The 14833-nt window shown below is 35.9% G+C and overlaps 1 protein-coding gene across 13 annotated transcripts in view; it reads right to left on the bottom strand.

The window, feature by feature from the left end:
• MYCBP2 (MYC binding protein 2) overlaps positions 1–14833 on the bottom strand; it is a 290879-nt gene that overhangs the window by 217429 nt on the left and 58617 nt on the right. For all 13 annotated transcript variants that reach the window (XM_040487281.1, XM_040487282.1, XM_040487286.1 and 10 more), the window contains exons 5-8: positions 11988–12184; positions 2810–3052; positions 2539–2610; positions 1056–1152 (exon numbers count right to left, since the gene is read on the bottom strand). In XM_040487281.1, coding sequence (XP_040343215.1) covers positions 1056–1152; positions 2539–2610; positions 2810–3052; positions 11988–12184 — 609 coding nt within the window. The remainder of the gene's footprint in view (positions 1–1055; positions 1153–2538; positions 2611–2809; positions 3053–11987; positions 12185–14833) is intronic.

Raw genomic sequence — 14833 nt, 5'->3', positions numbered from 1 at the left:
TGTAGATATATCTGTAAACAGTGATTTACAAAATAGCTCTAATAAGTTATGTTTTCCAAAGTACTTTATTTGTTGAAACACACATGAAATGTGGCATTTACCTTAACATGGTGTCATGTACACTAATTTGCATATATATATATATATATATGCATAGCAACATCTGAATAAATGTTTGATGAAGTTGAAGGAATCTTTAAAAAATTAACAAGCAGCTTGGGAGCAATTATCCTTCCCAATGTATTCTTCGGAAGTAGTTCTCAATCATTTTCAGATGGTCAAGTGACTAAAAGTAGTACTGCTGCTCTTCATGAAATTACTGATAGACACATTAAACATTTAAGATTTTAATATAAACAAACTTCCTCACTATGCATTAAAGGTATATGCAAATTCAAAGATTTTAAAATGGATATCATGCATTTGCCCAGTGTTCTACAAATATAAGATCCACTGCCCCAGAATTTAGAAACTACAGTGATTTAAGAGATAAATGCGTATGTGCAACTTCAAAATTAAAGCAAAGTGAAATGTGTCCAATGTGCCTTATCAGAGTATTATTAAAAAGTATAAATGATGGAATTAAAAAAATTCCTGATCCATTCTAAAATCTGTCTCTGAAAACCCTTTCATATGAAGAGGAAAACCCAAAGTGTACTGCTATTAAAGTAAAAATAAAAATTAACAGAGAGTTCTTCATACCAAGTTTTATAAGAGCCAGAGTCATGGTTTTATTAGGAGCAACAAAGTAACCTCACCCCCTTATTCAGCAGCTGAATTAGTCTTGGTGGTGAGGGTGAAGGACCAGGCTGCAGATGGGCAGTGATTTGAAAACAAACACTAAAACGATTTATGCTATATTTCTGATGTCTGTTTTCCTCACATGCATTAACTTTATACACACTATAACATTTTTGTATGTCAAGATTTTTCTCAACCTATTTATAAGCAAGTACTATCCCTTGCTAATCATTGTTTATAGGTCCAAAGGCCCAACATGCACATCTCTTAAAATTTACCTGTAAAGAAAACAAATGACTAGTTGAATAACATACCTGGTAATATCACAGTACCATCCTGTTCCAGTGTTTCAGGGCTTATTCTTATGGCTGTCATGCTGTGGTTATTCACATCTCTATACAATAAATAACCCTGTAAACAACAAAATATTTTGCTGTGTTATGTGTACAAATATCGTTTCATTAGCTATTTAGCAGAAACAATAGTCATGCAGGTCTGTATAGTTTTCTGAGGTATGATAATATGTTAAATTTCATGTCTACAACAGATTAAATATTAAAAATACAAGTATCTGAGGTGTGCTTTAATAAGAGGAGGAATCGTATACCACTGAGTATCAATTTAACCTATTACGTTCTCAGATACATATATGAGATACACCACACAGGCCAGTACAGACATCTTGCTCAAAATTATTTTATCATTTGCCAAGTAAATAATAGAAATGACTACTGTTACTTTAAGAAATATTTTAAGGAAATATAGCTGAAATATTTAGGTTAATATTAAAAATGAATAGAGTAGTGGTTTGAGATGGAATGATATGTCACTGAACGTACTTCCACGTCCTTATTCTTTATAACATACTATAGTGGCAAATAACAATTTGATGTTTTGAACCATGTTAAGTTTTAAAAGACAATCGCTGAGAAATTAATTTGACATTTAAAATTTAATTTCAAAATCTTCCCAATAGTTGATCTAGCACAATTATTTTTCATATAACAACAATTTCTTTAATTTTCAAAATCCTTTCAAATATATCTTATAATCTGATGATGACAACAAGCTCTGAGCTGAGCAAGACAGGTATGCGGGGACATATTTATTCGACATCCTTCCACAAGGGAGCTTGTATTTTACCTCTCAGGAAGGGAGAGTATGGAAATAAACACTTCTGGCCCTTTTCCATCCTTCATTCGCTTCTCTTCATGGGAGGTGAAGAGTGTAGTAGTGTGTCTGATTGCTGACACCCATTTGGCCACATTAGTCAGGTGATGAGATCACAGCATTAAGAAAGCAACATGGGCCAACCACTTTACTCTTTGGGGATACTTTGCATGATCCTCCATACAGGTAACTATGCCCTGGGCAGACCACGCACTGTTCCCTGGAAGGACTGATCTAGGCTTAAAGTGGAGGGTCTTGTGGCAAGAAATTCTAATTTGGACTCACGTCATGGATACATTCCCAATTCATATTTACTAATGGCAATGGTGGTCTCCATTCTTATCTAGAGATTCACAAAATTTGGCTAAATAACAGGGGATCAAATAAGTTAACTAAGTTGTCCAAAGTCACACAGCTAGTAAAGATCACAGTCAGAACTAAAAGTAAACCTCTCATGAATTCTAAGCCAATGTTCTCTATACTACACTGTATCATTGTTATTAGCCATATTAGTAAAAATATACCATATCTGTTTAAACAGAAGTCACATTATTTATTGATCAAACAAGTACAAGCCACATGCTCTATAAGAAAGAAAAGGGTGGTTTATTGTGGATATTCTCCTACCTGAGCATACCCTAACCAAGACTTTTTTTCTTTTCTGTTTCTGATGCGAGATGTAGAATTATATATATGGCCCTGCAAAGTAACAAAAAAGCCCATCAACAGTTGCATAATTAATAATCAATGAAAAATAACATAAACAGATGACATTTTATACTTGCGTTTCCATTATGATTACATCAAAATTAAATAGTACTGTAAAAACGAAGCTGAAAACAAAACACAATTAGGGATAACTTCTGCTAGAATTAAGAACTGTAAGGAATCACATTACCCTAACTGTTCCACTGTATCCAGAGCCTATTTTGTATAATCCATCCTTGCATAACAGATAAAGAAAAAATCCATCATTCTGAAGTAGACACTGATCATCTTCATCAACAGATATTTCCTTTAATGGCCACTTGTGCATTAAAGCTGCTTTCTTAATGCCATTGCTAAACCAGTCCTGAATTTGAATTTTTCCCACCAACACTGCCTGTACACTTCTCTGTAGTGAATTTAGTATCATTGGCACCTATTTAAAAGACAAGAAACAAATAAAAAAGCATGTTTAAATGTCCCAAACACAGACAAAATAAAGATACTTCAGTAATATGTCATCATTTATGAGAAAATAAATTGCTCAGAATTATCATGGTTTGGCACATCAGTAAAAAGTACTAACTAGAAGTTTATTGTAAGAAGCAATTTCAAGCAGCCCAAAATAAAAATGTCAAATCCAAAGATTATTAACTGACAGTTTGGCTCAAAACACTGAAATATTGCATCTTTCTCCAAAACACTCAATAACCAGTACTGCCTATGATTTCAAGTTCTGTGGACGGAAACATACTAGATTAGTAAAAAGTATGAATACTGGATATAAATAAAATTATACCGTATTAGAATACACATAAGCCAAAATATTTTATATGTTATGCATAATTACTAATATGCTTCATGATACGAAGCACAAATTTAAGCATAAGAGAATGGTGCGGCTTCTACAGATGAAACAAAATTTCCAATGTTTCTCTTCCACTTTGCTTCTCCATTATGACTAATACCCATCAACATCAACAATATTCCATAATATGAAAACTCATTTGTTAATTGTGTATTCATTCAGCACTCATTTATCCAATATTCATCAAAGACCTGCTATAAATACCTGTCACATTAAATGAGTCCTCAACAGTCACCAGCATGGGACCAGCACTCTGCCAGCAGAGGAAATTCTGTTCCTCACCTTTTGTCCCTCTTTTACCACATCCAACAATACAGCCAAGCCGCACTGTCCAATATAGCAGCCATTAGCCACATGTGACTGACTACTGAGCTCCTGAAATGTGGTTAGTGCTTTAAATACAAAATACCCACTGGATTTTGAAGACTTAGCATAAAAACAAGAGTACCGAATCTTAATATTATATTGATTACATGTTGAAATTATTTTTTAGATATACTGAGTTGAGTGAAATACATCATTAATGCATACACATTTAACCACACCTATTTCTTTTTACCTTTTTAATGTGGCTAATAAAAAGATTTTAATTACATACATAGACTACATTATATTTCCATTGGACAGCACTTTGTAGAGGGTAAAGCTTTCATAGGAATAAGTGACCCGCTGTTCATACAGTCTCCTCTTCTTCCAGTTCTAAGGCCTCTGACTCAGCCAAGATATGTAATTTATACTATATATACTTATATATATAATAGATTTATGTATATAATATATACATAGTTGAATACTACAAATTCTTTCACTAGAAGTAGCTATATTAAACTTATGGCTATTTTATCTAGAATTGATATCCATATTACTATATAATATGCCAAAGCTTCCACTGTTAATATTTTTGTTTGTTTCAGATACTTTCTGTTGGTGTCTATTATGAACAATGATGCTCTCCTCCCTCCCCAAATCCTCAAAATTGAGCTATATATAATAATTTCTGGTTAAATTAGTATTCAAAGGTCACTTATTATGATTGTGTAATCATGGCTCATGAGCCAAATTGTATATTACATTTCCTTCCTTGTGTAATTTTTTTTTTCATTAAGTCAACAATTGCCCTATTTTTGCATTTGCTAAGTTTTCTCTACACCTTCCCTTAAGGGTTCCCCATACACCTTTCAAGAAAGTCAAACTTCATTTCTACTTCTTCCACTTGGCAACACCCCTCATAAAACCTTGTTCTGGTCTAAACTAAAGAAGAGGCAGGCGTGGAAGTTAAAATTGTTCAATATCATGCATGTTCAAAAGCCATCTTCATCGTCCCTCAAACATGACTGCTAGTTGAACTAGGTATGGTGAACATCATTTTCTCTGAGAACTTTGAAGGCACTGTTATTTTCTATGCCAGTGCTGCTTTGAACCAGTCTAATGCCATTCTGTTTGATATTTGTTCATAATCTGTCTTTGCTCTCTGGAAACTTTACAGTCTGTTAATTAACAGTGTTCTGATTTACAAAGTTGTATCCTAGTTTGATTCTTTTTTCATAATGAATGTTGGGCACTCTGTGTGTATTCTGTCAATCTGAAGATGTATATCTTTGAGGCACATGAATTTTCCTTGTAAGATTTCTTGAGTAATTTATTTCCTCTTCTCTGTTTGAATACCTGTGAGGGATTGTATTTCCTGGTTAGATCCAATTTTATTTTATGTCACCTATTTTGTTCCTCTTTTTTCTATTTTCTGGAGACTGCTTCAACCTGATCTTCTAACCCTTCTACTGATTTTATTGCTGTTGTCTTAACTTATAAAATTTTTTCTTGTTCTATGAGCTTAAAAAACAGCATACTGATGTTTAATGTAAACAATATTCTCTTATCCTTCATCAAAATATTAATTACAGTCTTCTTAGAGTTTCTTCTGTCTCTATATTCTTTTTATTCAAAGTTTCTTTTATTATCATTATCATTATTGATTTAGGGAATCTCTGTTTTTCATGTTAGCCTAGTGATACTTGGTTGTATGCTTTTTTTGTTGTATTTTATTTTTTTTTATCTTTTTTTAATATTTCAAGCTTTTATTTCAATTTTAGTTAGCTAACATACAGTGTAATATTAGTTTTAGGAGTAGAATTTAGTGAATGATCACTTGCATATAACACCCAGTCCTCGTCACAAGTGGCCTCCTTTTTTTTTTTTTTTTTTTATAATTTTTTTTTTTTTAAAAGTTTTATTTTTTTTGGGGACAGAGAGAGACAGAGCATGAACGGGGGAGGGGCAGAGAGAGAGGGAGACACAGAATCGGAAACAGGCTCCAGGCTCTGAGCCATCAGCCCAGAGCCTGACGCGGGGCTCGAACTCCCGGACCGCGAGATCGTGACCTGGTTGAAGTCGGACGCTTAACCGACTGCGCCACCCAGGCGCCCCACAAGTGGCCTCCTTAATACCAATCACCCACTTAGCCCATCTCCCACCCACTTCCCTCCATCAACCCTCAGTTTGTTCTCTACAGTTAAGAGTTTATTTTATGGTTTGCCTCCCTCTCTCTCTTTTTTCTTTCCTATGTTCATCTTTCCCTATGTTCATCTGTTTTGTTTCTGAAAATTCCACAGGTGAGTGAAATCATATGGTATTTGTCTTTCTGACTTTTTTCACTTAGCATAATACACTCTAGCTCCATCCATGTCATTGCAAATAGCAAGATTTCATTCTTTTTCTTTTTTTAAGTTTTTATTTATTTATTTTGTGAGAGACAGAGACAGCATGAGCTGGGGAGGGGCAGAAAGAAAGGGAGAAATAATGCCAAGCAGGCTTCACACCATCAGCACAGACCCCAGTGTAGGGCTCAAACTCAAGAAACTATGAGATCATGACTTGAGTCGAAAACTGAAAGTCGGCACTCAACTGATTGAGCCACCCAGGTGCCCCAATATTTTATTCTTCTTGATGGCTGAGTAATATTCCATTGTACATATATACCATATCTTCTTTATCCATTCATCAATTGATGGACATTTGGGCTCTTTCCATAATTAGGTTATTGTAGATAATACTACTATAAACATTGGGGTGCATGTGCCCCTCTGAATCAGTATTTTTGTATCCTTTGGATAAATACCCAGCAGTGCATTTGCTAGATTGTAGGGTAGTTCTATTTTTAACTTTTTGAGGAACCTCCATACTGTCTTCCATAGTGGCTGCACTAGTTTGCATCCCTACCAACAGTTCAAGAGGGTTCCCCTTTCTCCACATCCTCACCAAAACCTGTCATTTCCTCTGTGGTTAATTTTAGCCATTCTGACAGGTGTCAGGTGGTAACTCACTGTAGTTTTGATTTGTAGTTCCCTAACGATGAATGATATTGAGCATCTTTTCATGTCTCTGTTAGCCAATTGTATGTCTTCTTTGGAAAAACGTCTACTTGTGTTTTTTGCCCATTTCTGAACTGGATTATGTGGTTTTTGGGTGCAAATTCATTCTATGAAGCCAGCATTGCCTTGATTCCAAAGCCATACAAAGACCCCACTAAAAAGGAGAATTACAAGCCAATATCCCTGATGAACATGGATACAAAAATTCTCAACAAGATACTAGCAAATCAAATCCAACAAGCTAAAAGTTTAAGTTTGACAAAGTACAGCATCCATTCCTGATAAAAACAAAGTAGGGATAGAGGGATCATAACTCAACATCATAAAGACCATATATGAAAGAGCCACAGCTAATATCACCCTCAAAGGGGCAAAACTGAAAGCTTTTCCTCTAAGGTCAGGAATAAGACAGGGATGCCCACTCTCACCATTGTTATATAACATTGTACTAGAAGTCCTAGCTTTAGCAATCAGACAACAAAAAGAAACAAAAGTCATCCAAATCGGCAAGGAAGAAGTCAAACTTTCACTATTCGCAGATGACATGATACTCTATGTAGAAAATCTGGAAGACTGCACCAAAAAATTGCTAGACAGATATATGGATTCAGCAAAGTCACAGAATACAAAATCAATGTACAGAAACCTGTTGCATTTCTATATACCAATAATGAAGCAGCAGAAAGAAAAATCAAGGAAATCGATCTCATTTATAATTGCACCAAAAACCATAAGATACCTAGGAATAACCTAACCAAAGAGGTAAAAGATCTGTATTCTGAAAACTACAAAACACTTATGAAAGAAATTGAAGATGACACATAGAAATGGAAAAACATTCCATGCTTATGGATTAGAACAGCAAATACTGTTAAAATGTCTATATTACCCAAGGCAATCTACACATTTACTGTAATCACTATTAAAATACTACCAGCATTCTTCATGGAGCTTGAACATGGAATCCTAAAATTTATATGGAACCACAAAAGTCTCCAAATAGCCAAAGCAATCTTGAAAAAGGAAAGTAACGCTGGAGGCATCACAATTCTGGACTTCAAGCTATATTACAAAGCTGTAGTCATCAAAGACAGTATGGTATAGCACAAAAACAGACACAGAACAGAATAGAAAACCCAGAAATGGACCCACAGCTATATGGCCAAGTAATATTCAACAAAGCAGGAAAGAATATCCAATGGAATAAAGACAATCTCTTCAACAAGTGGTGTTGGGAAAACTGGACAGCAACATGCAGAAGAATGAAACTGGACCACTTCTTACACCATACACAAAAATAAATTAAAAATGGATGAAAGACCTAAATGTGAGACAGAAAGCCATCAAACTCCTAGAGAAAAACACAGACAGCAATCTCTTTGACCTCAACCATAGCAACTTCCTACTAGAAACATCTCCATCAAGGGAAACAAAAGCAAACATGAACTATTGGGACTTCATCAAGATAAAAAGCTTCTGCACAGCAAAGGAAACAATCAACAAAACCAAAAGGCAACCTCCAGAATGGGAGAAGATATCTGCAAATGACATATTGGATAAGGGGTTAATATCTAAAATCTATAAAGAACTTACCAAACTCAACATCCAAAAACCAAATAATCTGGTTGTACACTTATTTTTAAGAGTAAACTACTAAAAATCTGGTAGGAAGCTCGGTGTGAATGGACAGGGTATTGGAGGACCCCTCAAATATCTGCATCTGTGGGTCTTTTCTCATTCCTTCTCCAAAGAAGAATCTGCCAGTCTGTTTCCTAGAAGCTGTAAGTCGCCTCATGGCCAGTGTTCTGGAAACTCAGTGAGGATAAGGAAATTTCATCATTAATACAAACACTTTCACTTAATCTCCATTTTCAGCCTAGTTCCTAATTCCACTTGCAACTGTGTCTGCTTTCCCCTGGCTTCTCCGACTCAATTTCTTTAGACAGTAAACGTATCTCTTTGGTGTATGACAGAAGGACAGTTGCTTGGCTGGGAAGGGCAAAGCAACGGCCCTGGGGTTCTCTACCTTTCATAATACAGATTTCCAATCAATTTTTAGCTCTTGCCCTGACCACCACTTTCCAAGTACCTATTACATCCAACTCCAAATCTTATCTGGAGTTTTAAGTGAAAATCAACTTACTTTCTATGGGCATTTGCCTCTTAAGGAACTTAAATTCAAGCTTTCTCCAACTTCTCTCTACCAAAAATGTGTCCCATTCTTAAAAGTGTATATTAAAAAAAATTTCTTTATTATAACCTAAGTTGAAACTAGGGAAGGAGCAAAAACTTAACATGTTTCTTCAACATAACTCTATTTCTTTCATGCTTTTTAAAAGGGTACTAAAGTTTTAAGATAACCCAGTGCTATAATAAAAAGTCTCAGATACACTGTTTTTTTCTCTGTTTGATTTTCTCTCACCAACACTGTGGCAGGGCCTAGGGAATTTATTCTGATAAACTAGACTTCCTTAATCTGAGGATTCCATGTCATTTACCAATTTTGGAAAATTATGCCCATTATTTCAACTACTGCCTCTCCATAATGCATTATTGCCCTTGTGGAACTCAAATTGTATTGATACATTATGTTTTGTCATTCTCTATTCATGTTTCCTATTGTGTCTTCCATATTTTCTCTGTCTCTCTGTGTTGCATTCTGAATAATTTTTTTCCCTTTTTATACCCAATGGTTAACTCAGCCTTTAAATTTCAGATTGTAGTTATTTGGTTTTTTTATTTCCAGGAGTTGAATTTGGTTCATTTTCTGATATGATTACTTTTTACATTTACATTCTTATTCCTTAATTGTACTTGTGATACCTTCTTTTATTAATTTAAACATTATACATACACACACACGTTTTATGGTCTATATCAAATAATTTCAATATATATAGACTAGGCAGGACTGATTCTGCCATATTTGTTTCTACTAACTCTCAATAACGGTGCCTTTTTTTTCTATGTTGTTTTTGTTTGTAAGCTCAGATGTGCCTTTAAAGCCTGGAGTTCATTCCTCCAAAAAAAGATTTTTTTTTTTTTTAATTTTTTTTTTCAACGTTTATTTATTTTTGGGACAGAGAGAGACAGAGCATGAACGGGGGAGGGGCAGAGAGAGAGGGAGACACAGAATCGGAAACAGGCTCCAGGCTCTGAGCTATCAGCCCAGAGCCCGACGCAGGGCTCGAACTCCCGGACCGCGAGATCGTGACCTGGCTGAAGTCGGACGCTTAACCGACTGCGCCACTCAGGCACCCCCCAAAAAAGATTTTAAGTCTCCTTCAATATGGTAGTTCATGGTACTATCATCCCTACCCTACTTTAAAATCTCAGCTTAATATCTTTGGAAAAAGACAGCTAATATGCATTTGAATCCCAAAACAATTTGAGATGTTAGAGTTACACATTCTCCGGGAAGAGTTTTCTCCCTCCACCCATAGCCTGGCCAAGAGAATTTTGTGAACTGAAGTTAGTAGGTGGAATGAGGCCAAGTCATGAAGAACACCGTATAAGATAGGGGTGCCTGGGTGGCTCAGTGGGTGAAACGTCCAACTCTGGCTCAGGTCATGATCTCATGGCTTGTGGGTTCAATCCCCGCATCAGGCTCTGGGCTGACAGCTCAGAGCCTGCAGCCTGCTTCAGATTCCGTATTTCCCTCTCTCTGCCCTACCCGGCTTCTGTCTCCCTCCCTCCCTCTCCCTCTCTCTCTCTCTCTCTCAAAAATAAATAAACTTAAAAAAAGATAATGTTAAGATAATAGGCTTTAACATGGTGTTTGGGCTGGTGATGGGAATGTAGTGACAGGGCAGGTCCAGGGAACCTCAGCTATTGATTCAGGGGATCTAGTAATTGTGCACAGCCTAGTGCTTAAGCATATTGCAATCAGACAGACAAACATGCAAGTCCTGTCTCTGTTAGCTGAAAGCTCTCTATACTAGAACTATACTAAACTTCTTTCAGACTTCAGTATTCTACTCTTAATCTTAACCTCCATGCATTAGCATGTGGATACCAAGAAAATTTCTCCCTCCACATCCCCAGTGGTAACACTTCCTCCCTTTGGAGTGGCTACTTTCAACTCATCATTTAGATCTCACCTCATATCCTCTGAAAGGAGTCTATACAAGAAAAAAATCACACAGTGTCTAACAAGCTCATGTTTTTATGGTCACTATATTTTTTAAAATTTGGAATATGATATGTAAATGTGTTATTTCATTAAAATTAAGCATTATTTGTGTATTTTAAGCATGTGTTTAAATTAAAATTTTGCCAAACCTCAAAGTACCACTGCAGAACACAGTTCTGAAAAACACTGCATTATAGGAAATTCAAAATATTAAGGATCATAAAAAGGGAAAAGAAGATTTCAGGCAGGGCAGAAAGAGGAAAATCTAGAATAGAATCTAGAATAGAAATCTAGAATAAGGGGATCGCTCATGTTTGACAAGGAGAGTTCAACATTGCTGAATTAAGTTCAAGAAAATGACCCATATACCCTTTTTGCTATCTTGGTCTGCTAATAACAGGATTGAAGCAGTCCTTCCATCTGTTCTGGATGTTGCCCAAGGGGCCAGTGAAGAACACATAACAGAGACCTAAAACTGTAACTTCTTACTCAATTTTCTAGAACAATCCAAAGGAATTAAATCAAGTTTGCCCATAAGGAGAATTCTATTTCCCACTACTAACAACAATAAAGAGTTTCTTCCACAATCAGACATTAAAAGCTTAAAATATTATATGCAAAGCTGAAGAAGCTCAGAAACAAATCAATCCATAAGAAACCACATTTGATTCTCGAACAGTGCAGGGATTGGGACACTGAGCATACTTGAAAATTCCATACTTAAAAACTAGGGAAAGATGGGAGGTGGGGGAGGGCAGAGAACAGGGAATGCAAAAGAAGAGGTGGCTGGAGTGTTGATACAAAGCCCAGCTTAAAAGTTAAACAGTTTTTTGCCAAATTTCATTTTATTACCTTTATATACTGTGGATTATTCACACATCAACCTTGGATAGATCAAATCACTATAATGAGTAAGCAAAACCAGAGGATTCCTACTGACAGAAATTAAGGTGAAATTCCAACCTGGCATCTTATACCTTCTAAGCAGCTATAAATGAAATACCTGTATAGTTTGGCAAGCATGGCTGCCATTGTTGGTGAGGATAGCAGAGATGGCCTGAAGTGTCCTTCCTGTTTCTCCCCAAGAAGCCACCAGACTAAAGAGGCAAGCACAGGAAAGTGCTGTCAGAGACTGTCCTGTGCTGTCATTCATTCCAGTACTTCGAACAGTGATTTCCAAAAGGAGCTGGAAGAGAGCCTCTGTGAATAAAATAGAACTCAGTTATATTCATTCAACATACAGAACATTAAATGTGTATTTATTTATAACTTGCCTCATTATAAAAAAAATATTTAAGGCAGCTAGAACACTTACTTTGTATTAGTTACTTTTTAGTTACCCTTTCCCCCCCAAAGTTAGAATATTTATATACAAAGGACCTCAAAGAACAATTAGTTCAACTCTTCACTTTTGTAAATAAATGGATCTATCCCAGGTTGTTTAAAAGAAATTTATCTTGAGGCATTCACACATTCAAGAAATATCCTCTCAAGTAACAGACTACTCACTGTACTTATTTAACCTTTCACACTGGGAAGAATTGGAGCTTCTTAAAATGTTAAGTGTCCAGAAAATTTGTTTGTGTAAAACAACAGAATACATAAAAAATACATGCTATAATTTTTTTAATATAAAATTGTTTTACTGCTAACATAACAGCAGTTCACATTTATAAACAAGTATGTAATTCATTTTATACCCTAGAAAAACCTCCAAGTCAATAGGACAGATATCCTCCTCCTTCAATGGACAATGAAATTGAGACAGGGAGGTAAAGAGATTTTTCCAAAATGATAAAGCCATTTAGTGGCAGAGATGGTAAAGTAACACCTGAACATTTGATGGCCACCAGAAGTTTTCATGCAAAATTCCCTGAACAACTCTGTCCAAGAACTGAACCAACAGACCTCTAGGCATTTCTTCTGCAGAAGGGAAGGGATTTTGAAAATCCTTAAAGAGTGAACACTCAAGACGGAGAAAGAAACAGAATCAGAAAAAGAAAAATTGAGGAAGATGAAGAAAGGGAAAGGGAAAAGAGAGAGCAAAAGAAAGAGAAAAGAGAATTCGTGTACTGCAACTCACCAAAAACTAAAAGCCATCTGTGGTTTATTCATTAACTCACAGAGAGCTAGCCTTCCTCTGTCCACTCCTCATCTCCCATGTATCTCATCCCTAGTAAGCCCTGTCACTTTCGCTTCCGAATTCCTCCACTTGCTCTGTCTCATGACCATCTTCCCAAACTATGCTCTTTATCAGCACCTGTTAATCAGACTACTAAAAAGTGTTCAAAAATTAGCTCCCACCTTCACTTTTGTTCTTTTATATCCAAAGAGAATTTTTAAACCAAAAATCTGGTTTTCCATTTAAAATCCATTTGCCCCTTTGTTAATTCGTCCCTACTCTTCTTCCTTCTTTCCATTCTCCCTACTTTTCTTCATGTGCCTGTACATCCTTCAGTCTTCCCTTTCTTTCATTTAGCCTTCCCTTCGTGCTTCCTTCCAACTATCCTTTCCCCTCATCCTTTCATCTACCCTTTCTCCATCTGTCCATCCTGCCTTCCATCATTATCCTTCTGCCCCTTCATCTTGTAATTACTCAGCAAATATTCACTGAATTCTTCCTGTGCATGAGAAACGATTCTAGGTTGTGGTAGTACTTTGGCAAACAAGACTAAGAATCTATGCCATCAAAAAAAGTTAGATTCAAGTGGAAGAAAACAGAAGTGCTATAAAATTAAGAACATTTTTTTAAGCATGAGGATAGTGAGTGACTTTCCATTTCTCCTACAACAAAAGCCAGGTTCCCTTAACATGATGTATGAAGCTCCACATGATCTAGTCTCTGCCTCCCTCCTCACCTATGGCAAAGCCCTCCCTCCTTTCACTCTCCACATCCTAGCCAATCTTTGTTCATTCTCCTTTCTGTGTCAGAGACTTATAGCATGCTGTCCTTTTTGCCTAGAAACTCAGTTAACTCCTTCTTACTCATCCTTCAAATCTCCAATGTCACATCTTCAAGGAGGCCTGTTATAGACTCCTAGAACTTCCTCTCCTTTCCCCCATACTATTTACCCATACCTGCAATCACACAAGTGTCCAACTATCTGATGCTAAGTCCCATAATAACAGCAACAGTGTCTGTACTGATCACCCCTGAACTATATGCTCATAGTACAGCACACAGGAGATACTATTACATTTAAGTGAATACTTAAGAACATACATTCCAACTTTAAATTGAACAGAAAGATAGATATAACAATGATTTTTTTAAACTAGACAATTTCTAAATCAAAATTCATTTGCTAAGAGAAGAAGCTTGGTGTATCATAATCATCAAGCTATCCCAACAGTGAGAGTGATATATACATATATGTATATATTTTCCTGGATAAAATGAAAAACAAAGCATATTAATGTGATTATGCTATTAGATCAAAGGAAAAAACAGACAGATTTCAATAGAAATTTAGTTTTAAAGAGCCAAATTACATCTTTGAGCTAATTAAGCCATTTCAAATAAGAAATATAAAGTGATGTTAAATCCCTCAATATAAAAATAAGTCAAAACAGGGAAGAGATAGGAAGCAAACACTGAAAGGATAAAAGAGAAACCAAAGAATTATAGCAGCATTTGAAACTGTTAACAAGAAAATAAAAACAGACAAATTAATCAGGTGAAAGTTTTAATAGAAGATGATTAAGCTGAAGCACACATTATAATTTCAAAAACAGTATTAAGAACAAGATCTATTCCTGGGAGAGGGAAGATGGCGGCGTAGGAGGACGCTGGGCTCACGGCGCGTCCTGCTGATCACTTAGATTCCACCTACACCTGCCTAAATAACC

The sequence above is a fragment of the Herpailurus yagouaroundi genome, unplaced genomic scaffold (genome assembly GCF_014898765.1).
Source record: "Herpailurus yagouaroundi ecotype Mexico unplaced genomic scaffold, PumYag 164, whole genome shotgun sequence".
NCBI classification, from domain to species: domain Eukaryota; kingdom Metazoa; phylum Chordata; class Mammalia; order Carnivora; family Felidae; genus Herpailurus; species Herpailurus yagouaroundi.
The sequence above is the reverse complement of the archived record's forward strand: the minus strand, read 5'-3'. Positions and strand labels throughout refer to the sequence as shown.